General features: G+C 45.8%; 1 protein-coding gene and 1 long non-coding RNA gene across 2 annotated transcripts in view; both read right to left on the bottom strand.

Moving 5' to 3' along the window:
• Nucleotides 1–3,562: 3,562 nt before the first annotated feature.
• Nucleotides 3,563–24,060, bottom strand: part of LOC140479446 (uncharacterized) — a 43,096-nt gene continuing 22,598 nt past the window's right edge. The window contains exon 4 of the long non-coding RNA XR_011961039.1: nucleotides 3,563–4,399. This is a non-coding gene — a long non-coding RNA (uncharacterized lncRNA). The remainder of the gene's footprint in view (nucleotides 4,400–24,060) is intronic.
• ier5 (immediate early response 5) lies at nucleotides 12,761–14,394 on the bottom strand. Its single transcript, XM_072573416.1, has one exon. The coding sequence runs from the start codon at nucleotides 14,232–14,234 to the stop codon at nucleotides 13,449–13,451; it is 786 nt and encodes a 261-aa protein (XP_072429517.1). The 5' UTR covers nucleotides 14,235–14,394; the 3' UTR covers nucleotides 12,761–13,448.

Genomic DNA, 24,060 nt, shown 5'->3' with positions numbered 1-24,060 from the left:
GTAGGAAGAGGTGTCCTCGAGTTGACGTTTGGCTTCAGCGGTGTAGAATCAGTGCGCCAGACTACCACTGCGCCCCCTTTATCCGCTGGCTTGATGGTGAGGTTGGGATTGGAGCAGAGAGATTGGAGGGCTGTGCGTTGTGAGGGTGAGAGGTTGGAGTGGGGGAGGGGGGTAGACAGGTTGAGGCGGTTAATGTCCCGGCAGCAGTTGGAAATGAAGAAGTCGAAGGCGGGTAATAGGCCAGTGTGGGGTGTCCAGGTGGATGCAGTGTGTTGGTGGTGGGCGAAGGGGTCCTCGGAAGGTGGGCGGGAGTCCTGATTGTGAAAGTAAGCTCGGAGGCGGAGGCGACGGAAGAATTGTTCAACATCACGGCGTGTATTAAATTCATTGATGCGTGGACGGAGGGGGATGAAGGTGAGTCCTTTGCTGAGGACTGATCGTTCGTCCTCAGTGAGTGGGAGGTCTGGAGGGATGGTGAAAACTCGGCAGGGCTGGGAGCTGGGAGTGGGGGCAGAGCTGGTAACTGGAGTGTGTGTGGTGGTGGGGGGAATGGGGGTGGAGTCATGAGCAGGGGTGGTGTTCCCCTCGGGGTTCTGGGGGGTGGGGATGGTGACAGTGGGATCTGTGGGGGGCATGTCAGCAGAATGCAGGTGATATTCCCTACATTGTACTGACTTAGCTATTCTTCACCAGAAAGTCATAAGGATTTGGAGCAGGGTCTGGCCATTTGGTCCCTCAATCCTGCTCTGCCATTCCATAAGAATATGGCTGATCCGATCATGGTCTCAATTCTGGATTCCTGTCTGCCCCTCTGTGCCCTGTAACTCCCTTGTCAATCAGAAATCTGTCTAATTCACCCGTGCATACCCTCTCTGTCCACTTTCTATGAAGGAGAATTCCGAACATTAAGGAGCCACTGACAGAAGAAATTCCTCCTCATCTCTGTTTTAGTTAGGAAGACCACTTATCTATAAAGGTATGTCCTACTCGCTGTCTCCATCTTTTCTTGAATAATGATGTTATGGTTGCAGTTTTCCAATCCTCTCAGGTTATCAGAATCTCGGGAATTTTGGAAAATTGCAACCAATACATTCACTATCTATACACCCACATTTTCTAGGATGCAAAGGATTTGTCACCTTTAATCCCATTATTATTCCCATTTCATGTTCTCTAATGATCATATTTCTTTTAAGTTCCTTCCTCTCTTTTGCCTTTTGATTTACCATTGACATTAAAATGCTCATTCTTTTGCCATTTATTCCCAATCTTCTGACATACCTTTGCACCTTAACTTCCTTAGAGCATCCTTCCAGTGGCATCTATCTCAGTGGAAAATCTCAGTTAGATCCATTATCAAAGGATGATATGAAATATCTTCTTAAATGTCTGTCTGCCTCTGCATCTCTCTTACTTTTTGATCTATTTACCCAGTATGCTTTAACCAACCACACACACCAAGTCTTACCCATCGACTCCACCCTTTACCCTGGCAACTTCTTCAGCCAAACCAGACCATTTGCAACCCTCACATTCTGTTTGACCCTGGTGCAGTGTAAGAGACAAATCTGCAGCTGCTGGAATAAAATAAGTTCTTAATACTCAGCAGGTCAGACAGCGTGTGTGTGTGTGTGTGTATGTGTGTGTGTGTGTGTGTGTCGGGGGGGGGGGGGAGGGGTGAGGTACACAGATGACATTTAAGTCAATTTCACTTCCTTCAGAAACCTTGTGCCCCAAGTTGAGCTTCCAATACCACAAAACCCCCACCACCAATAAGACTGCTATAACCTGGAGAATTACATAACCAAATTTAGTGACTGATCCTCCAGGTGAAGAAACTGCCAACAGGAATCCACTTTTTGTAGCTTCTAATTTCAATTAAACATGAATTAATTGGCGACTAAATGGATGGTCTGAACTCTACATTGCACATGGAATAGCAGATTCAACAAAGACTACCTCATGCAATTATTTCCAGCATATAAGTGACGCTGTATTCAATCTGTCAGTCACTTAAACTTGCCCTTTAGAAAGTGGAATCCCTCACTTATGTCACTCAATAGGTTCACTCGCTCCTCTTAGAGCTGCAGTATATCCCAGTGCCCCCCCCCCCCACACCCCACCCAGAGACAAGTCTTATCCAAATGGAACATTCCTACAGAACTTGCTTCGCCAAGTTCTTGACAGTCTGTAATGACAGCCATCCCCCTGAGACACCTTGATCTGAATCCTTTAATAAATCTTATTGAATAGTCTGGCTGGCCTCTGACAGAACTTAAGTATAGCTGTGGAATTATCCACCTCACAACCTCGATTGTAATCCCGCCTTCAGCTTTCTGTCCTTTTTTAACTGCATTACTTGCACAGCGTCTTTGAAATGTGCCTCTTCCGCTGTTCCCCTTCGGTGTTCTTCCTGGACTCTGTCCACATGGTTCCTGTATCTTCACTTCCTTCCTGTTGATACTGGTCCCAGGACAAGGGTCAAACATTATTTTCCGGCTATCCAAAAAAGTTACAATCTTATGATTGTTTCCATCCATAAGAATAATGATAGGTTCCCCTGTTGTGTTGTGGATTGAGACCATTCAGCCCACAATGTCTGCGCCAACTGTAGAAGCATTTTTGACTTGGTGCCATTTTCCCATCTCTTCTCCGTAATCCTGCATTTTATTTCCATTTAACTAACCTCTTGAATGCCCATCTACCTCCTCCACACTTGCAGCACACTCAAAATACTCGCCGTGTTAAAAAAACGTAATTTCTCACCTCGCATTTGCTTCTTTTGTGAAACATTTTAAAACTGTACCCACTGGTTTCCAAGTGGGAATAGTTTGTCCCAATCCGCTCCGACCCGAAGACTCGTGATTTCAAAAGTGTCTCTCAAATCTTCTGTTCACCTTTTCCTCTCCAAGGAGAACAGTCCCAATGTTTCTTGTTGCAAAGAGCACTTTAAGGAAATGACCAGTCTTCCATCTCTTCAATTCGCTTGTTGCTGAAACTTATCAGCTGTAAATTCCAGACTTCAGTATCCTGTGCAGTTATCATTAGCCTCCCACTTCATTCTGTCCTCGTTCAAGACCAAAATCATTCCAGACTCTATTGGCATGCTGGCAGTTGGAACAAGTGCCATTCACTGCAGACTCAGAGGTCGTATAAGGGGCAGGGGAGGCTGCTCATTCCGTAGGACCCATGATCTTGACCATGGTGGCAAGGCCTTTGAAACCCGAGGCTGATTTAACTAATAAAAGACAGAATGAAACATCTTCCACAACAGTATTGTGGACAGTAAGTCCTGTTTGGAGACATGACTCTGGAAAGAGGATGGATTTGTCACCCAAGAAGTGAAGTCATTGATGAAGCAAGGTTGGGCCTAGTACAGTACCCTGAGGAACCTGGGGGCTCGTGTGGCGCAGTGGTAGTGTCTCTAGTGGTGGTGAGCCAGGGTGCCCCGGTTAAAGTCTCACCTGCCCCAGAAATATATAATAACAACTCTGAACAGGTTGATTAAAAGTATTAACCTTGAGGAACTCCTGCAGAGATAGCTGGAATCCAACAACCACAACCATATTCCTATGTGCCAGTATGAATCTAACCAGCAGAGAGATTGTCATCCCCAGTTGTCCATGGTTAGCTTGGTTACGGGCCGCTCAATGTTAGGTGCAGTCGCATTTGTTAAATGTCACTTGATAATGCTGCTGTCAACACCTTCACTTATTGAGAGTAAGCCTGATGGGGGCAGATGTGACTGGGCTGCTTTTTTGTGGACAGGACATACTCAGGCGTTTTTACACTTTATGGGAGATGCCCAGGTCATAGAAGCGATGGAACAGTAATTTGTAAGCACATGGCCTTCAGCACCACAGCTGGGATGATGTTGGGGGCCATCACCTTTGCTGTATCCTGTGTACTCTGCCTCATGGCACAGTTTTCCACTTCCTCCATCTCTGGCCCATCACCCACCCCTGGTCTTCTTTTCCCGGTATTTGAAGCACCATGGGACATCTTATTGTGCTAAAATTGTTATTTAAATGCTCCCTTCACCTATTGATCTATCACTTGCTGCCCTCCCAAGGTGCCTCAGTGGTTAGCACTGCTGTCTCACAGCACTGGGTCCCAGGTTCGATTCCACCCACTGTCCATGTATAGTTTGCACATTCTCCCCATGTTTGTTGGGCTCCCTCCAGGTGCTCTGGCTTCCTTCCACAGCCCAAAGTTGTGCAGGTTAGGTGGATTGTCCAAGGTTAATTGCCCACAGCATCTAGAGAAATGCAACCTAGGTGGATTAGCCATGATCCGATGGGCTGAATGGGCCCGCTTCCAACTGAAGGATTCTATGATGACTTCAAGGTCGGTTTTCAGACATGGAATAGGAAGAGCAATTATCGCAGATATCATGGCCCTGGAGATAATGAGACAGAGGACAAAAAGGGTAATATGCTTCTGACAACTCACCCAGTTATATTTTACAGCAGAATAACGTGGCAAGTGGAGATAATTCAAGGATAACGTGGCCGGAGATAATTCAAGCCAAAATCTTCCAGTGCAGTGCTCAAGGGAGTGAAACACTGCCAAGTCTCAGACAAAGCATTAATGCCTCCCTGTGTCCTGATGTGAATATACAAGATCCCACTCCATTATTCTAAGAGAAGAGGATTTCGCTCCATTGTTTTGGCCACTTTGTATCCCTCACCTAATGTTAAAACTCTGGTCACTCTCATCAGGGACTTTTGCGACATAGAGTCATTCACCACGGAGTCCTTCAGTCAAACCCGACCGTGCCGACCATTATCCCAAACTAAACTAGTCCTACCTGCCTGCGTTTGGCCCACATCCCTCCAAACATTTCTTATTCATGTACGTATCTAAATGCGTTTTAAATGTTGGAACTGTGCCCACAGCTACCACTTCCCCACACAAACCACTCTCTGTGCAAAAAAACTTACCCCTCATGTCTTTATTTTACCTTTCCCCTCTCACCTTAAAAATACAAACCCCTAGTCTTGAAATTCCCCACCCGAGGGAAAAGACATCTTGATACTCACCTTACCTATCCCCCTCACGATTTTATAAACCTCTAAAAGGTCACCCCTCAACCTCGAGAGAAAAAAAAGTCCCAGACTCTCTGTGTAACTCAGACCCTCCATCCCCAGCAACATCCTGGTAAATCTCTTCTGAACTCTCTCCAGTTTAATAATATCCTTCCTATAACAGGGAGACCAGAACTGGGCACAGTGCTCCAGAAGAGGCCTCAAGTTGAAGCTCTGAAAAGAGTGAGAAAATACAAGCCTGCTTTTATTCTCTCCTCCTTATCTCTTAACTGCAAGCCAGCTGAGTTACCAAGAGTGCAACACTTTGGTCTGAGAAACAAACACTTACATTTCATCTGGTGCCACCTTCTGCGTGGAATGGCAGCTGATGGAGCGAGTCACTCAGATCTAGAGTCAGCTACTTGGAGCTTTGTTTGAGACCTCCAGCATGCGCAATTCCTTATTTCATTTCAGCTGTTGCTACATCCGATGACAAGGCAAATAGAATATGAACACAAGTCAGTGTTTTTAATTTGAAGTAACAGGGTAAAGACAGCTTTCGGAGCAATCAACAACGACAAACCTCATTTTCTTCAGCTTGCGTCTGAGTGTCGTCTAGCTGGTTCTCCCACGTCGCATGAACTTGCAGGCTCGTCCCATTACAAACACACTCTGCATCCAGCAGGGCAGTGAAATAGAAACCCTCTAGACAGCACTAGAAACTCCAGCGAGCATCAGTACATGCCAACACAGGCGCCATGCTGCATATCCTCAATTGCACCACTTTCCTTGAACAATCATCAGATGTAGCAATAGCTGAAATGAAACAAGGGACTGCGCACGCTGAAGAGCTCAAACAAACATCCAAAACATAGGTCTGAAGAAGGGTCACTGCACCCAGAAACGTTAACTCCACCTTCTCTCCACAGACGCTGCCAGATCTGCTGGGTTACTCCGGCCATTTCTGATTTTTTTTAATCGCAATACCTGGGTACCGCCAACAGGTCAACAGCTTCATGCTGGGAGGAAGGGAGAATTCTATCGCAGCAGCTGGTGTGGGCCTGAAATGAAAAAAAAAACAAAAATGCCGGAAATCACAGCAAGTCAGACAACATCCATGGAGGGAGAGCAAGCTAACCTTGCGAGTCTAGATGACTCTCCATCAGAGCTGCTATGATTTCCAGCATTCTTTGTTTTCAGTACAGATTCCAGCATCTGCAGTAATTTGTTCCTGACGTGGACATGAATTTGTCTCTTACAGTCAAGTAAAGCCTCCAAGGCTCCACAGGACTGTCAGGCTGCTCTCACATTAGAGATGACCAGTGGTGAGGGTCATCATGCCTCAGATGAGGGGAAGGGATGAGGAGAGCCTGGAAAGCGGAAATAAACGAGGTCTGTTGACTGGGGTGGGGACGTCTAGAAGTAGAAGGCATAGGTTTAGGGAGGGAGAGGAAAGATTTAAAAGGGACCCAATGGGCAACTTTTTCACCCAGAGGGGGGTAGTGCATGAACGGAATGAGCTGCCAGAAGAAGAGGAATAATTACAACATTTAAAAGGCATCTGGATAGGTATATGAATTGGAAAGCTTAGAAGGATTTGGGAAAATGCTGGCAAATGGGACTAGATTAATTGAGGATATCTGGTCAGCATGAATTGAGTTGGACTGTTTCCGTGCTGTACATCTCTATGGTAACTTCATCCATTGCAGGGATTGAACCTATGCTAGTGGCGTTATTCTGCTTTGTAAACCAGCCAGTCTGGTGCACAAACAAGGATGGTTCACTCACCTTTTGTTTATTCTGAAACAATCACCTCTACTAACCTTAGCTGTGAGATATACCCACCAATTGACTAGTTTCTCACCATTTGTGACTGCCATATTTATCCAACTTGCTGTGACCCTGAGCACAGGCCAGATCAGTGCAGCCTAGCCCACCCAACGTATTCCTACCCTAAATTTACTCAGGTTTTTGGTCAGAGGACATGTGGATCGCTAGCTGGACGGCGTTTACTGACAATTCCTGATAGCCCTGGAGGTGGTGGTGCTCTGCCTTCTTGATCCACTGCACTCCAAGCAGGGTATATATACACACGCTGTAAGGGAGGGGAAGATAACTCTCAGTCTGCTGCTTGAACTGTTAACAAGACCTCATGCCTACCCTTCCCCATATTCTGGGGCTCACCATAAACAGCAAGTGGATCCTCCCCCTTTCAAACTGGATCGAAATGTCCCTCAAATTGCCACTGGTGTTAAACACTTGGTTATGAAAGATTTAATGGAAGATAAAATATACCTGTCCCTTCAGCTGCTCTCCCTTTTGTGTGACCTCCTAGCAGAAGGTGCTTTTCTCCTCACAGGGGAGAAGTACCTTGGCATACTCAGAAAATCCAGGTCTTGATTTTTCTGGGAGGTTTTGTTTTAAAAAGTACACCAGCTCAAAAAGCAAGGCTTGCTGTGTAGTTTTGAAAACGTGATACCCGACACTGTACAACCCTGCATTACAGCAGTGTTTTGCAGCGGAACTGACCGAGGGCTAATGGAGGTGGCACTGTGGTGTAAGAGGCTGATTGATCTATGGACTAGTGACCAGTTATCGATGACAAAGGCTTGTCAATTATTGCAATCAGTTCCCCAGTAACTGAACAGTTTGGGGCTGGGAATAAGCTTGAGAAATTGATCAGATCTCCAGCAGCTCTCATCTGTCATTTCCAGTTAACACCCAATTTGTACCTCAAAAAAGCCAGCTGGTTGGTAGCTGCTGCAAACAGTGACTTTTCATTAATAAAGGTTAACATGCAGGTTCAGTTTGTGGTCAGGAAGGCGGATGCAATGGTGAAATTCATTTCAAGAGGGCTAGAACACAAGAGCAAGGACGCACTGCTGAGACTGCATAAGGCTCGGGCCAGACTATTTTGAATGAGCAGTTTTAGGTCCAATATATAAGGAAAGACATGCTGGTATTAGATGGGATCAGAGATTTAAATGATGGGGTGAAGGGCTTGTCATATAACTGGCTGAGGACTCTGGGTCTGTACTCAAGGGAGTTTAGCAGGATGAGGGAGGGAATCTGATTGAAACTTTCAGAATACTGAGAGACCTGACTAAAGTGGATGTAGAGAAAATGTTCTACTAGTAGGACAGAATAAGGCGAAAGGGCACAGCCTCAGTTCTGGAGGGTTGTACCTTCAACCTGAGATGAGGCAGAACGTCTTCAGTCAGAGGGTGGTGAATCTGTGGAACTCATCGTCACAGAGAGCTGTGAAAGCTATGCCATTGAGTGTAAAGACAGAGATAAACAGGTTCTTGACTATTAAGGGTTACAGGGAGACAGCAGGAGAATGTGGATTTGGGAAACATATCAGCAATGCTCGAATGACAAAGTAGATTCAATGGGCTGAATAGTCTAACACTGTTCCTATACCTTATGGTCATATGGAGGTCCAAGTATAGATATGCTCCCTGAATAGTCTAGCTGTTCATAAGCATACACTTCCCAAAGACCAAACCACAATTTAGGATACAGCAGAGGCTACCAAGTGGAAATTAGTTAGCTCTTAACCAGACAGCTGGTATGCTGTGTGAAAATGCCAACGGCACAGTCTCAATTCCCATACAAGCTGAGGTCATTAGGAAAGCCCTGCACCTTCAACCTCATTCCAGGTGACATCCTCTGGTTAAACACTAAGCCCAGAGGGTTGTTGACTGTTCTCTTTATGACGAAATCTATTTGCTTTGGCATAGAGGAAAAAAACAAAAACATTCCAGGCTAAGCACAAAAGACACTGGTGAGAAATCAATATTTTAAATACTAAATGGCTCAAGGTGACTCAAAGTATTGGAAGCAAAACAGACAACACCATCCCTCACATTTGGATGAAACCTCCACTTCACCGCTTGTAAAACCACTGATAACCATCAAGTAGAAAGATCTCACTGAGTTGGATAGCAAGCAGCAGCCCGGTTGGTTAGCATTAAGAGTCTTTGCCAAGTCTCAGCGAATAGCACTCACCTCAGATTAGGGGTGGTATGAGCACAGAACTCAGGCTGACACCTTTGACTAGGTACAGGTTGGTGCATTGAAGTGCCAGGATATTGGAAAGAGTCATTTTTACAGACAGCCAATGTAGATTTTCTACAAAGTGGTCACAGTCTGCATTTCACCTCCCCAGTGTAGAGAGGACCACATTGTGAGCATTAAATATAGTAGACTAGATCCAGTGAAGTGCAGGTAAATCACTGCATCACTTGGAAGTGGTGCCTGGGTCCTCAGGTATGAGGAAGGAAGAGATAAACAGGCAGGATTTGCTCTTTGTGGTTGCAAGGGAAGATGGCTATTTACAGGTGGGGGGCAGGGGAGGGGCGATAGAAGTGAAGTAGAAGACCAGGGCATCCAAAGGGAACAGTTCTTAGAGGACTGACAAGGGGAGGTGGCAATAAAGGCAGCTTATGATTCTTCAGCTGCAGAGTAGGGGGACACTACCATCATTGTAGGAAGGACACAAGTGAACGGAATGGGTTGGATACAGCTGGGAACCCTGTCAGTGGTGGGGAATCCACCAGAAGGGAAAAAAAAAGTGGACATTTGAAGCCAGAACAGATGTCACAGACAGAAACAGAAAGAATGGGATGGAATCTTTACGGGAAGCAGGGTGCAAAGATGCATTGTCCAGGGAGCTGTGGGAATTAAATGGGTTTTAATGGATATTGGTGGCCAGCCTATCCCCAGACATGGAGACAGATGTTGAGCAAGGGAGGAGTCAGATGGAGCAGGTGAGGACAAGAGTGGGGTGGAAATTGGAAGTGAAATTGATAAATCTTCCCAATTCTGGATGAGGGAAGGAAGCAGCACCAACATACTGGAGAAAGTTATGGAAAGGGACTGCACCCCACAAAAAACAGGCAGAATAGGGCCCACATGGTTACCCATGGCCACCTCTGATGTAAAGAAAATCAGAGGAGTTGGAGAAATTGTACAGAATGAGGAGTTTAACCAGACAGAGGAGACTGGCGGTGGAAGGAAATAGTTCAGTCCACTGTCTTCTCTCTTCCCCTCCTCCCCAGGAAGTGGAGAACCCAAAGACTTAATTTTCTGGGATGTGGAAAGTGTCCCAGAGTAATAAAAAGGATGAGGGAAAGAGATTTGGCTTCCAACTCAGTTTCTGGTTTGCCGTTCCCACAAACCTCCCACCTTGTTGTGGAATTTAAAATTGGCCACACATTAACTTGAGCACCTGGCTGGAGCAATAGCTAAATTTCTCACATTCTATCACCCCCACTTCGATATGCTGACCAGGCACCAGTCAACACCAGGTGGGGGGGGAAAAAAAGTGGGAGAGACAGAAAGGGGATAACCAGCCTAAGGAGAGGCAGAAACCTGTAATACAACACAAACTTGAGGTTTTTTAAAAAAAAAGTGATTGGATTTACTTCCCTAGTAGGATGGGATAATCAACTTAGAGTTAGAGCATGCAAACAGACCCTTCTGTCCATGCCAACCAGATATCCAAACCCAGTCTGGTCTCACTTTATTTGTTTTTAAACAAGTGCACTCTCACAGATATACAGCTAATTAACCTAAACAGAATCTAGATAGTGATAAAAGTGAGGACTGTAGATACTGGAAACCAGAGTTTAGATCAGAGTGGTGCTGGAAAAAGTACAGCAGGTCAGGCAGCATCCCAGGAGCAGGAAAATAGACGTCTTGGGCAAAAGCCCTTTTGCCCAAAGGGTCGATTTTCCTGCTCTTCAGATCTAAACCCAGGATCTAGACAGCAGCCACCATTCAGCCCCTCAATACCTATACCTTTGCACAATATTCCTGGTTGAATAATAAAGTCATTAGAGAACAGCATTCCTCATTCTTAAATGCTTCTCTTTAGGCAGGTCTTAAACACTGCCAAGCCAGAGGAGACATCGCTGAACTCAATAATGAACGCCAGCAGCTGAACATTAGAACTATACTTTCCAGGGATCAGAACAATTGGTGACACTCTAGAGAGTAGCTGTGTTAAAAAGCCATAGCTCTCCCTCCCCCTCCCAGGGTAAAAACTGCAAACACTAATTGGGGTATTAGTCTCAGTGCCTGTAGACTCAGGGGAAGGAGAGAATCCAAATAGCACTCCCATTCCTGGGAATAATCCCATCAAACCCAGTTACAGAAAAACAGAGCTCAAAATTGGCACTGTGCCCACTACAGTTTGAGGTGGTGGTGGGGGGGGGGTGGAGAAAGTCAGAAAAAAGATCTAAATAGGGACCCAAGGGGTAGCTTTTTCACACAAAGGGTGGCATGTATGGAATGAACTGCCAGAGGAGATGCAGGAGACTGATAATGACAACATTTAAAAAGATTCATGTACCCATCTAGATACAAGGGTTTAGAGGGATACAGGCCAAATCCTGGAAAATGGGACTAGATTAATGTATCAGACTACAGATGAATTGGACTAAAGGGGCTGTTTCTCTGTCTTTGACAGTTAAATAGTTGAATTAAACAGAGGTCAGTGCCAAGATCAGAGCCTTGGGACAAGTATAAAACTACCCAAGTATATTCTGAAGCACTATATTGGAAAGAACCTGTTGTTTAGAACAATGAAGTGTAGTCATTGCTTAGACTTTTGGTATATGGCTGTTAACTTGAACATAGCAAGATCCCAGTTATCCACTCCAAGTATAGAGGGCAAGGGCTGGAAAGGTAGAGATGTAACTGGAGTCAGGGATGTTAACGTCAAAGAGACACTAGATTATCCCATTAAGTAGTAAGCACACGTGAGAAATTACAGGTGGTCAAGGCTGGAAAGTTAGTTCCAAAGTTGTCACCCAGGTAGATTCAGCAATGTTGCCATGCCAGTGGCAGCAGTCACCAACTGGCTCATGGTTAGACCAATTAAAAAAATGCCTTACTACATCCAACTAACATTTGTCTTGTAATGTTACAGTTATTGCACTTTACAGGACCCACTCCATACAACCCCAAAAATGGGCCGCAATTTGAGAAACTCTTGAAAGACTCCTCGCCTTCCCCAACCAGGATTGGGAGGGCCAGATCAGCTGGAAGGTGCTGCAACAGCACTTTCAAAAATCAAACAGCCGTCTGAGCTCCATGCTCACGTACATCAACACAAACCAACTCAGGACACAAGCTGATTGACATCAGAGATGGCCTCTTCTGGGGGCGGGGCAGAATTCACACCCTTCAACACCATTTTAGGCTAAAGTGGGATGAAATTTAATGTTTAAGAGCGTGTGTTTTTTTTCAAGAAAAAAAGCATTGCCCACTTAGGTTAGTATCTGGACAGTGAGGGACAAGGATCTGACGGATCACGGTATAAATATTCGAGATTCAAAATGGTTTGGGGAGCAAACAAATCTCAAACGAAGCACCAGTGAGCTGGGGTTAAAATCAAAAACTTTTAATGGATTTAAAAATCTGAGACTTGACTCCTCTTAAGTGGAAAAACCCGCCTACTAAACTGCACGGCTGGAAGCTGGGCTTAGAGTTGCCTGTGCGGTTACCATCTGTGAACTTTCGCCTACTTCAGAACTGACAAAAGCAGTAGTGTCTTTAAAGCGAGTCCAACACCCGCCCGCTTCTCCCCCTACCACCGCCCCCCCCAACAAACAGCGAACAATAGTCAAAGGAGCAGCCCTCTACAGGAGATACAGAGACAGAGAGAGTTAACCCATGCAGGACCACACCGCAATGAATCACAAGAAACACGCCAAGTGCCAGGATTAAGTTAAATAACCTTTAATTCGTGTAAATTACACCATTCATATAAACAACAAACAGTACTACAGCAAAAGAAAAAAGCAGTGAACAATCCAACACATTTTCCAAAGTCTTTATAGAACAAAGACAACTCTTAATTACAGAAACGTGCCCAACTCATCGCCGTGGAAGACAACGGGAATGGGGGGGGGGGGGGGGGAAGTGATTCAATATCGACCTCAGCAGCATTCGGTTTTGTATAAAAAAGGCATTGGGGACACGTATAAAAATTAAACTGTATACAAACAATCCACAAGCCTTGCTGCCTTCCAACGAAGCAGGAACCGGGCGGAGAGAAACAAATTGACGCTTTAAACCAAAAGTCAAACTTTTAAAAAGATGGGGGGGGGGGGAAACAAGACCGAGACCTCCCCCGCACAGTCAAAATGTGAAGTGTAACCTCCTCCCCCCCCCAAAAAAAGCCCAGCACACGCCTGGCCCTCTCCACTTGCTCACCCTGGGTGGGAGAGGGAGAGAGGCTGATCTCCACGTGGTTGTAAGAGAGGCTCCTTACTGGGGCAGGGAGGGGTGGACGGTTTCAAACCCAACCCATTCCCTCCCAAAAAATTAAATTGACGATCATGGGAGAAACCAACTTGAACACAGAGTCCTGGTGTCTCAGGAGGAGGAAGGGGGTGGTCGAAGTGTTGCTCAGAAGGCGACAATCGCCCTGCTCCAGGAACCCATAGTGCCCAGTACTTGATCGCAGCAGACCTGGCCATTCTCCCCGTCGGTGCCCTCCTTGGTGAGGAGCCCGGAGAAGCTGGAGCCGAAGACGGTGATGAGACTGGAGACGTTGGGAGAGGTCTCCATCTCCTGTTCCTCCTCCTCCTCCTGCTGCTGTTGGACTGCGATGCAGGCGGCCCGGCGCGGCACCGCCGGCTCCCGCTCAGTCCTGGCCCGTTTCAGCGGGCTAGCGGGCTCCGCCGCGCCGGGCTCGGCGCTCCTCCTCTTGCGGGCGCACGGGCAGCTCGCCGCCGGCTTGCCCCCCGTCCGGGACGGGCACGCCCGGTTACTGCTGTTGTCGCCGCCGCCGCCGCCCGCCGGCTCGCTCGGGGGCGAGTCAGCCCAGCCCGGGCTGTGCACCCTGCCCTCGGCCCGCTGCCCGTCTGTCCAAGCGGGGAGCCGCGGCACGGCCTCGCCGCTCGCCCCTCCGGCCCAGCCGGCGGGTGGAGGCTGGCCCTGGGCGGCAGGGTCGCAGAGTCTCCTCCGGGCCGCCCAGCTCTGCGGGGGTTGCAGCTCCCCGGGCGGCTGCTGCTGCTGCTGCTGCAGGTAGAGCTCCTCCTGCTCGCTCAGGTAGACCTCACGGGCGCTCCTCAGCACCAGGGACACCAGTAGGTTCTTGTGCAGTTTGATGCCGCCCCTCTGCACCCGGGACGAGTAGATCTTGCCCAGCGAGATAGTCATGATGCGGTGCGCCTCCACCTTGAACTCCATGGCTCCCGGTCGGCGCGGGCGCTCAGGGAGGGTGGGGGTGGGATATGCGACGCCCTCCGCCCCGAATAAATAAATAAATAAACAAACAAACAAACGTGGATTTAGTCCCACCCCGAGGCGATGAAACAGCAGGGGGGGGCTGTAAAGTCCTCTCCAGCGGCCGCTCCTCCTTCGCCGCCTCCGCTCCGGGGAATTGTAACCGTTTGAAAGTGCCCCGCTATTTATAACCCCCCGCCCACATGGTCCGGGCCAATCAGGGCCGCCGTGGGCGTTCCAATCCGCCTCTCCGCCCACCGGCCCCGACCAATCGGAGCCCGAGCTGACCGCTGCTTTATTTAAATCGACGCCCTCCCCTCCCCTCCCCTCCCCCCCAGGCGCCGACCGGGGCGCTCTTAAAGCTGTACCCGGTTTTTTTTTAACCCTGTCTCCCTTCCTTAAAGGGATTCCGGGTGGACACCTTAAAATAACACCACCACCACAAAGTGAATTCTTTTGCCTCCCAACTCCCCAAGATTTTAAGCAATGATAGTTCTGTGGGCCTTTGAGGAACCACTCTTCAGAACTGAACTCAAAACGCTAACTGTTTTCTCTCTACAAATTTTGCTGGGTTTCTCTAGCAGTTTCTGTTTCAGCTTTTCACCATCCATGGTTTTTTTTTAATTTTTAAGATTTTCTTTCTTTCGTTTGTCATTCTTTCACAGGGTTATCACCACCCCTTTGATTAGAATGGCCCATTTCAACAGGACGTACCTGGAGTCAGAAGCACTTTGCGGTGGGTGTGCAGGCAGTTGGGGAGATGGTGGGGGGCCAGATAAAGATGGCAGATTTGCTCCCCCCACCCTACCTCATCCTAATAGCCCAATGAATTTTTTTTTTGCTTTATTTTGGAACAATTTGTGCATATTATTATGTTTGCCATGAACCTTCACTTTGAATTTAAATTCCACCAGCTGCCATATGAGATTTGAATGTGGCCCCCAGTCTATTAATCTGTGCCTCCAAATTTCAAGTCTAATGATATTACCACCATGCCACAAGGGTGATGTAAACAATTAATGGCACTGCCCCATACAGTCATATATAGCGCAGGAGTCCCTAATATAGAGTCACAGTGTGATACAGCATAGAAATAGACCTTTCGGTCCAACTAATTCACACCAACCATGTTCCCAAACTAAACTAGTCCCAACTGCCTACATTTGGCCTGTATCCCCTCCAACCCTTTCCTATTCATGTACTTATCCAAATGTCTTTGAAATATTGTAACAGTATCGGCATTCATCATTTCTTATAGCAGTTGATAAGAGTTCAGAAGAATGAAGGATATGTACGGCAAATTATATGAACCTTGGATGACCGGAGATGTTATTACCTTAGTCAGAAAGAAAAAGGAAGCATAGATTAAGGAGATTGGGAACTGATGAAGTCCTTGAAGTACATAAGGAAATTAGGAAAGAACTTAAATGAAGAATGAAAAGGGCTAAAAGAGGTAATGAAAAGTTGGTAGCAAACAGGATTTAGGAGAATCCCAAGGCTTTTTATGCTTCTATTAAAAAACAAGAGGGTAGCCAGGGAACGGATGTGCCCACTCATGGACAAAGGAGGGAATCTATGTGTGGAACCAGAAAAGGTAGGTGAGGTCCTAAATGAATGTTTTGTGTCTGTATTCCCCAAATAGAAGGAATTGGTGGAAGATAATCTGAGGGAAGGGAGTGTTGAGATTCTAAGTCAAGTTGCGATTAAAAAGGAAGAGGTATTGTGCATCTTAAAAAGTATTAATTTAGGTCTAATTAGTAAGTTTGCAGATGATACAAAAATTAGTAGAGTTATGGATAGTAAGGAGGCTTGTCAGAGGATGCAGCAGGATATGGATCATTTGGAGGCATGGGCAGAAAAATGGCAGACGGAATTTAATCAAGACAAATGTGAGGTGATGCATTTTGGAAGGTCAAGTACAGGTGGAAATTATACAGTGAATGGCAGAACCCTTAGGTGTGTTGAAGTGCAGAGGGATCTGGTGTGCAGGTCCACAGATCTCTGAAGGTGGCAGCACAGGTACTTAAGGTAGCAAAAGGCTTATGGCATGCTTGCCTTCATTGGAAGGGCATTGTGTATTAGGATAGACAAGTTATGCTGCAGTTTTGTAGAACTTTAGTTAGGCCACACTTGGAATATTGCATACAGTTCTGGTCAACACACTATCAGAAGGATGTGAATGCTTTGGAGAGGATATAGAAAAGGTTTACCAGGATGTTGCCTGGTATATGGGGGATTTTAGCAATGAAGAAAGGTTGGATAGACTGGGTTTGTTTTCACTAGAACACAGGAGGTTGAGAAGTGACCAAACAGAGGTTTCTAAGATTGTGAATGGCATGGATAGAGTGGAAGGTATGAGGGTTTTTCCCAGAGTGGAGGAGTCAATTACGAGGGGACACAAGTTCAAGGTGTGAGGGGGGTAGGTTTAAAAGAGATGTGCGAGGCAAGTTTTTCACACAAAGGGTGGGGAGTGCCTGGAAAACGTTGCCAGGGAAAGTGGCGGTAGCAAACACAATACCAGCATTCAAGAAGCACCTGGGCAAATACATGAATAGGAAGGGAATAGAGGGAAATGTATCATGTAAGTGAAGACAGTTTTAGTATAGATGAGCAAAATGTGTCAGCACAGGCTTATTCTTTGTTTTTTTTTGTTCTTTGTTCTAAACACTTTCCATTGAAAAAAAAAGCTGTTCCTTGTGTCCTTTTTAAATTGTTCTTCACTAAACCTCAAAAATCTTGTTTTGAACTCCCCAGCTTCGAGAAAAGACCTTTGCTATTCACCTTAGCTACATCACTCATGATTGTATAAACCTCCACAAGGTCACCCTGAACCTCCTAAGCTCCAGTGAAAGAAGTCTTAGCCTATCCAGCTTCTCCTTATAACTCAAACCCTCCATTCCCAACAACGTCCTGGTAAATCTTTTCTGAACTCCTCCAGTTTAATAATAGCCTTCCTATAACAGGGCAACCGGAACTGTGTTGAATGAGCTGATTGGAACTGGTGCTACAATGACAGGAATGAGTGCAGCCTTTGGGAACAGTAAATTGCTTGCTTCCATTTTGTGATCTAGATCATGTCAGATTGGGATTGGAGAAGGTAAATAGTTTCCATTGGTAAACCTGAATTCTTCAGATATTATAAGCAAGAGCCACTTGCATTTACAGACCACCCTTTGATGTAATAAAGACATCTCAATGCACTTGATATTATCAGACAAACTTAATCACCAAATTGGGTGAAAAAGAAGTGATTACAAGTGATCAAATCTAATTAGTCAAGGAGGTAAGTTAGAAGGAACATCTTAAAGAGTAAGAGAGAGGTAGAGAGAAAGAAAGGTTTCCTGCACTTAGCTGCTAAAGGTAGAAAAATTAAAATTGGAATTGGAAGAGTCAAGAATCAGACATATTTTTAGAAGGTTATAGAAGTGGATGAAAGTACAGATATTAGGTGGAGCAAGACCATGTGGTGATTGAAAACAAGAATGAGAATTTTAAAACCAGAGTATTCCCAGACTGGGACAGTTGTAAGAAAGAAAGCGCTGGAATGTTAAGCAACCAAGAGTAGGTGCAGATATTTCAGGCACAGATTTGGATGAGGTCAGTTTAAAGTCATAGAGATGTACAGCATGGAAACAGATCCTTCGGTCCAACTTGACCATACCAACCAGATATCCTAAATTACTCCAGTCCCATTTGCCAGTATTTGACTGATATCCCTCTAAATCCTTCCCATTCATGTACCCATCCATATGCATTTTAAATGTTGTAATTATTCCAGCCTCCACCACTCCCTCTGGCAGCTCATTCCATACATACTACCCTCTGCATGAAAAAGTTTTAAATCTTTCTCCTTAAACTTATGCCCTCTGGTTTTGGACTCCCCTACCCAAGGAAAAGATCTTGGATATTTACCCTTTCCATGCCTCTCATGATTTTATAAACCTCTATAACATCACCCCTCAGCCTCCGACACTCCAGGGACAATAGCCCCAGCCTATTCAGCCTCTCCCTATGGCTCAAACCCTATAGTCTGGGCAACATCCTTGTAAATCCTTTCTGCACCCTTTCAAATTTAACAATGTCTTTCCTGTAGCACGGAGACCAGAACTGAACACGGTATTCCAAACGTGGCCTAACCGATATCCTGTACAGCTACAAGATGACATCCTATTTTACAGATAGTGTAGGATGGGAGCCTGGCCAAAGACGGTATTAGAATAATTGAGTCCAGGGTTAACGAAGGTGTGGACGAGGTGCCAACAGCAGACAAATGAGGCAACGGCAGAAGTGGTTAATGCTTGGCAGGTTGAAGTAGACCTTCTTGTCAATGGGGATGTTACAGGATTGGAAGATCAATAGTGGGATGAAACAGCAAGTCTAGTTTACAATCAGACTGGATTAGCTTCAAACCATTTCCTGAGAGAATTGGAGTCAGTAAATAAGGATCTGAATTTAAGGAAGCAACTGAAAACGATTGTCAACCTGCTATTTATTAGAAGAAAATTGCTCCTCCTCTAATACAGAATGTTCGACACGTTGCGAGATAAATGGAATACTGTGAAAGGGTTGAGCGAGATGATGGTGGTGTGGAACCTAACAATTTTTGGAATGATGAAGGGCATTATGAGAATAGAAGAGCATCAAGGGTTGCTTCTAGCAGAAAACTATTGGAAGGCCTCAAACATGCAGGGAAAACAATCTGATGGTCAAGGAGAGGAGGGAGCTGGTGGTAGGACAGTAAACTGAAAAGACTGAAGAGTCACGTAAGAAATAGAAGCAGCGATAGACCAATCAGCCCTTCATGCCTGCCCTACAATTGTATAAGACCGTGGCTAATCTGTCCCAGGCCTTAAATTCTCTTGTGTGCCAGCTTTAGGAATCTATCTATTAATCTCCTCTTTACATACTATCGGTGATCTATCAGAGGACTATCAGCCTCCACAACTCTCTGTTTTAGAGAATTCCAAACATTCACTACTTTTTGAGATATAAAAAAAATCCTTCACCTCTCAGTTTAAATGAGTATCCCTTTATCTGTAACTCTGTCCCTTAGTTTATGATTCAACCACTAGTGGAAACTGCTTCTCAACATCTACCCTGTCAAGTCAGAATTTCATATATTTCTTTAAGATCACTCCTCATTCCTAAGTATAATGAGAAAAGACCTAACCTGTTTAGTTCTTATTTATAAGTCAACCCTTTCATCTAAGGAATCAACCCAGAGTATCTGTTTGATTGGATCTGCCTCCAATGCCAGTACATCCTTTTTGAAATTCTGGGACCAAAACTGTATGCAGTACTCCAGCTGCAGCCTCACCAACACCCTATACTCTTTTAACAAAACATTCCTTTTTTTAAACTCCGACCCCTTAGCAAGGGTATATTTTGTGATGGGATCTATGACAGCAGATGTGAAAGTGGGGTGTGGTGGTGGGTCTACAGTATGAGGACTAGAAGGATTTGATTTCATAAGTTCATAAGGTATAGGAGGAGAATTAGGCCGTTTGGCCCATCGAGTCTGTGCCTCCATTCGATCATGGCTGATATGCTCCTCACCCCCATTTTCCTGTCTCCTCTCCATATTCCTTCAACCCATTACCAATAAAAAATCTGTCTCACTCCTCCTTAAATTTACTCATTGTCTCAGTATCCACTGCACTTTGGGATAGCAAATTGCACAGATTCACAACCCTTTGGGAGAAATAGTTCCTCCTCAACTCTGTTTTAAATTTGCTACCCCTTATCCTAAAGATGATGACCTCTCATCCAAGAATGCCCCACAAGAGGAAGCATCCGCTGCACAGCTATTTTATCATCTTGAATACCTCAAATTGATCTCCCCTCATTCTTCTAAATTCTATAGGCCAAAACTGTTCAATCTCTCTTCATACGACAAACCCCTCACCTCTGGGATCAATCTAGTGAACCTCCTCTGAACTGTCTCCAATGCCACTCCAACTTTCTTCAAGTAAGGGGACCAAAACTGTGGACAATACACCAGTTGCAGTCTCACCAATGCCTTATATAGTTGCAACAATACTTCCTTACCTTTGTATTCTATTCCTTCATCTATAAAAACCAACCTTCGGTTCACTTTATTATCTGCTGTACCTGCATGCTAGTTTTTCTATGACTCATGAACAAATACACCTAGATCCCTCTGCACTGGAGCACCCCGACGTCTCTCCCCATTAAGATAATCGGTCGCTTTCCCATTCTTTTGACCCAAATGCATGTCCTCACACTTAGCCATGTTAAACTCCATCTGCCACATTTTGGCCCACTCCCCTAATTTATCTATATCCACTCGTAAGGTTCTTACTTCCTCATTGCAATTTACTGTCCTGCCTATTTTTGATTTATTATTGTCACATGTATCGAGAAAAGTACTGTTTCATACCTTACGTAAGTACATCAGGGTAATAGAACAGAATGCACAATGTACTATTACAGCGACAGAGGGGGTGCAGAGAAAGATCAACTTTCATATTTGAGAGGTCCGTTCATAAGTTTGATAGAAGAGTTACACCCAAAATGTTGATTTTTACACCTCTTGATGCTGCTTGGCTTGCTGTGTTCTTCCATCCTCCTGTCTGTCTACTTTGGATTCCAGCATCTGCAGTTTTCTTTGTCTCTACATAAGTCTGATAACAGCAGGGAAGAAGCTGTTCTTAAATTTGTTGGGGCGGGGGGGGGGGGTGGGGGTTTGTCTTTTTCAAACTTTTGTATCTTCTGCCCGATGGAAGAGGGTGGACGAGAGTATAACTGGGGTGGGAGGGGCCTTTGATTACATTGGCTGATGTCCCGAGGTGGTGGGAAATATAGACGTAATCAATGGAAGGAAGGCTGGTTTTTGTGAATGGAATGGGCTGTGTTCACAAGTCTCTATAGTTTCTTGTGATCTAGGGCAGAGCAGTCACCATACCAAGCTGTGATGCTTTCCATAGTGCACGTATAAAAATTTGAGAGTGTCTTTATGGATATGCTAAATTTCCTTAGCCTTCTGAAGAAGTAGAGGTGTTGGTGTGCTTTCTTGACTGTAGTGTTGATGCTGTTGGACCAGGACAGATTCTTGGTGATATTTACTCCTAGGAACTTGAAACTCTCCACCATTTCCACCTCAGCACCATCAATACAAACAGGGACGTGTCCTTCACTCCCCTTCATGAAGGTGATAATTAGTTCCTTCGTTTTGGTGACATTGAGGGAAGAGATTGTTGCCTTTACACCATGCCACTAAGCTGTCTATCTCCTTCCTGTGCTCTGCCTCATTGTTGTTTGAGATCGAACCCACAATGGTGGTGTCATCAGAAAATTTGTAAATGGGGTTAGAGCTGAGATTGGCCACACAGTCGGGGGTGTATAAGGAGTATAATAAGGGGCTGAGTACGCAGCTGGATTATTGTGGAGGAGGTGTTGTCACCTATCCTTACTGATTACAGTCCGTGAGTCAGTCTGGGAGGTTGGAGTTGATGTGTGCCATGACTAGCCTCTCAAGGCACTACATAATGATGGATGTCAGAGCCACTGGCTGGTAGTCATTAAGCCTGATTTTTCTTTGGATGATAGTGGATAGTGGTCTTCTTGAAGCAGATGAGACTTCGGATCGGAGTAAGGAGAGGTTAAGGATGTCCACGAAAACTCCCGCCAGCTGGTCCATGCAGAATCTGAGTGCACAGCTGGGGACTCCATCCAGGGCCATTTGCTTTCCATGGGTTCACTCTCAGGAAGGGCGATCTGACGTCTGCGGTGGTGACTGTTGGGTACAGGTGCACCTGAGGCTGTCTGAGCTGGTGACATCATTTCACTGACCTTCTGTCAACGATAAACTACCAATAAAATGGGGATCCAGAAATCGAGAGGTCAGTGCTTTGGTGGGAATGGATTGGAGGAAGCAGGAGGTGTGTCTGGTGGACAAGGTCAGCTCGGAGGAAATAGCAGGGACAATACAGTTGGGCTGGGGCAGGGCACATCTGTACGGGAAGTTTGGTTTCTTGGTAGATCGTCAACAGTGGGCCCAATGTCAATGACAAAGAAATCCATGAGCTGGTTAGACTTATTATTTTAAGTAAGGCTGGGGAGGGGTGTCCATGGAGTGAATACATACACACACACACACCATATATCAATAAAGGTCTGTGATGCCACCCAGAGACATCCTGCATGTGTTGTATAGGATGGACATGGTGACCAGTGTACAAACTGGCGTGAGGGAAACCACTGACCAGTCCAAGGACAATGGTGATAGGAGACAGAAATGCCCAAAAGGTCAGTGTGTCAGCTTTTGTAGAGTTATAAAGATCTAAAGCACAGTAGATTAGATTAGATTAGATTACTTACAGTGTGGAAACAGGCCCTTCGGCCCAACAAGTCCACACCGCCCCGCCGAAGCGTAACCCACCCATACCCCTACCCCTACATCTACATTTACCCCTTACCTAACACTATGGGCAATTTAGCATGGCCAATTCACCTGGCCTGCACATCTTTGGACTGTGGGAGGAAACCGGAGCACCCGGAGGAAACCCACGCAGACACGGGGAGAACGTGCAAACTCCACACAGTCAGTCGCCTGAGGCGGGAATTGAACCCGGGTCTCAGGCGCTGTGAGGCAGCAGTGCTAACCACTGTGCCACCGTGCCGCCCACGGTGGCACAGAGTAAGAGACCCTCCAGCCCATTGAGAACATGCCTGTCAAAAACATCCACTTAACTACTCTGAACCCATTTCACAGCACTTGGCCTATAGCCCTTGTGTGCCTTGCCTTATATAATACAATCAAGTCTTTGAGCTACAAGATGGGAATCACGGCGCAATAGGGTACAAGGAACAGCACGGTGCTTCAGTGGTTGGCACTGCTGCCTCACAGCACCAGGGACCCAGGTTCGATTCCAGCCTCTGTCTGCGTGGGGTTCGCACATTCTCCCAGTGTCTGTGTGGGGTTCCTCCGGGTACTCCGGTTTCCTCCCACAGTCCAAAGATGTGCAGGCCATGCGAAATTGCCCATAGCGTTAGGTGCATTAGTCAGGGGTCAACCTAGGGTAGATGAATGGGTGTGGGTGGGTTACTCTTCAGAGGGTCGGCGTGGACTTGTTGGGCCGAAGGGCCAGTTTCCACACTGTAGGGAATCTAATCAAAATGGGAGTGTTGAAGGGAGCCTCCTTCTGAGTGGACATTGACCACTCTGAGAACATACACTTGAGGCTTGGTATTCCAGCCTGTGTATGTGTCTCTCTCTCTCTCTCTCTCTGTCTCCTGCGAACATGATTTGGAGATGCTGGTGTTGGACTGGGGTGTACAAAGTTAAAGATCACACGACACCAGGTTATAGTCCAAAGTGTGCTCCCAATTAAACCTGTTGGACTATAACCTGGTGTTGTGTGATTTTTAACTTCCTGCGAACATTACCTCTTTAAGAGTAGTATGTTTTGGTAATAGATTTCCTGCTGATGTAATGCTCGTTGTCAGTTTCAGTCATGTGCCGGCTAATGAGGCGGGGCCTGACCAACATTGTTGTTTTTCCCTCTCTCACTGGCCTCCTACAACAAACCAACCCCCCCCCCCCCCCCAACACACACACACACAATAAAATTGTTTTTACTTCCTACGCTTTCCTTAAACTGTCTCCACAAAAAGTCAGGCTGAGGGGTTTACATGGGAGACTAAAAACAGAAAGATTTTTTTGAATAAATAATTTGTTTGCTGGTATGAAGGAAGTTTTTTTTAAAAAATGCTTATTGAAAACTTGCACTAGTCAGTAAGAGTTAACACTGAGCCAGGGTAATGAATG

This window comes from Chiloscyllium punctatum, chromosome 7, assembly GCF_047496795.1.
Source record: "Chiloscyllium punctatum isolate Juve2018m chromosome 7, sChiPun1.3, whole genome shotgun sequence".
Classification (NCBI taxonomy): Eukaryota; Metazoa; Chordata; class Chondrichthyes; order Orectolobiformes; family Hemiscylliidae; genus Chiloscyllium; species Chiloscyllium punctatum.
This window is presented reverse-complemented; position numbering and strand designations above follow the sequence as displayed.

Bases quoted from the DNA above. Each gene is read 5' to 3' on its own strand.
- ier5 (XM_072573416.1), bottom strand. From the start codon at position 14,234: ATGGAGTTCAAGGTGGAGGCGCACCGCATCATGACTATCTCGCTGGGC.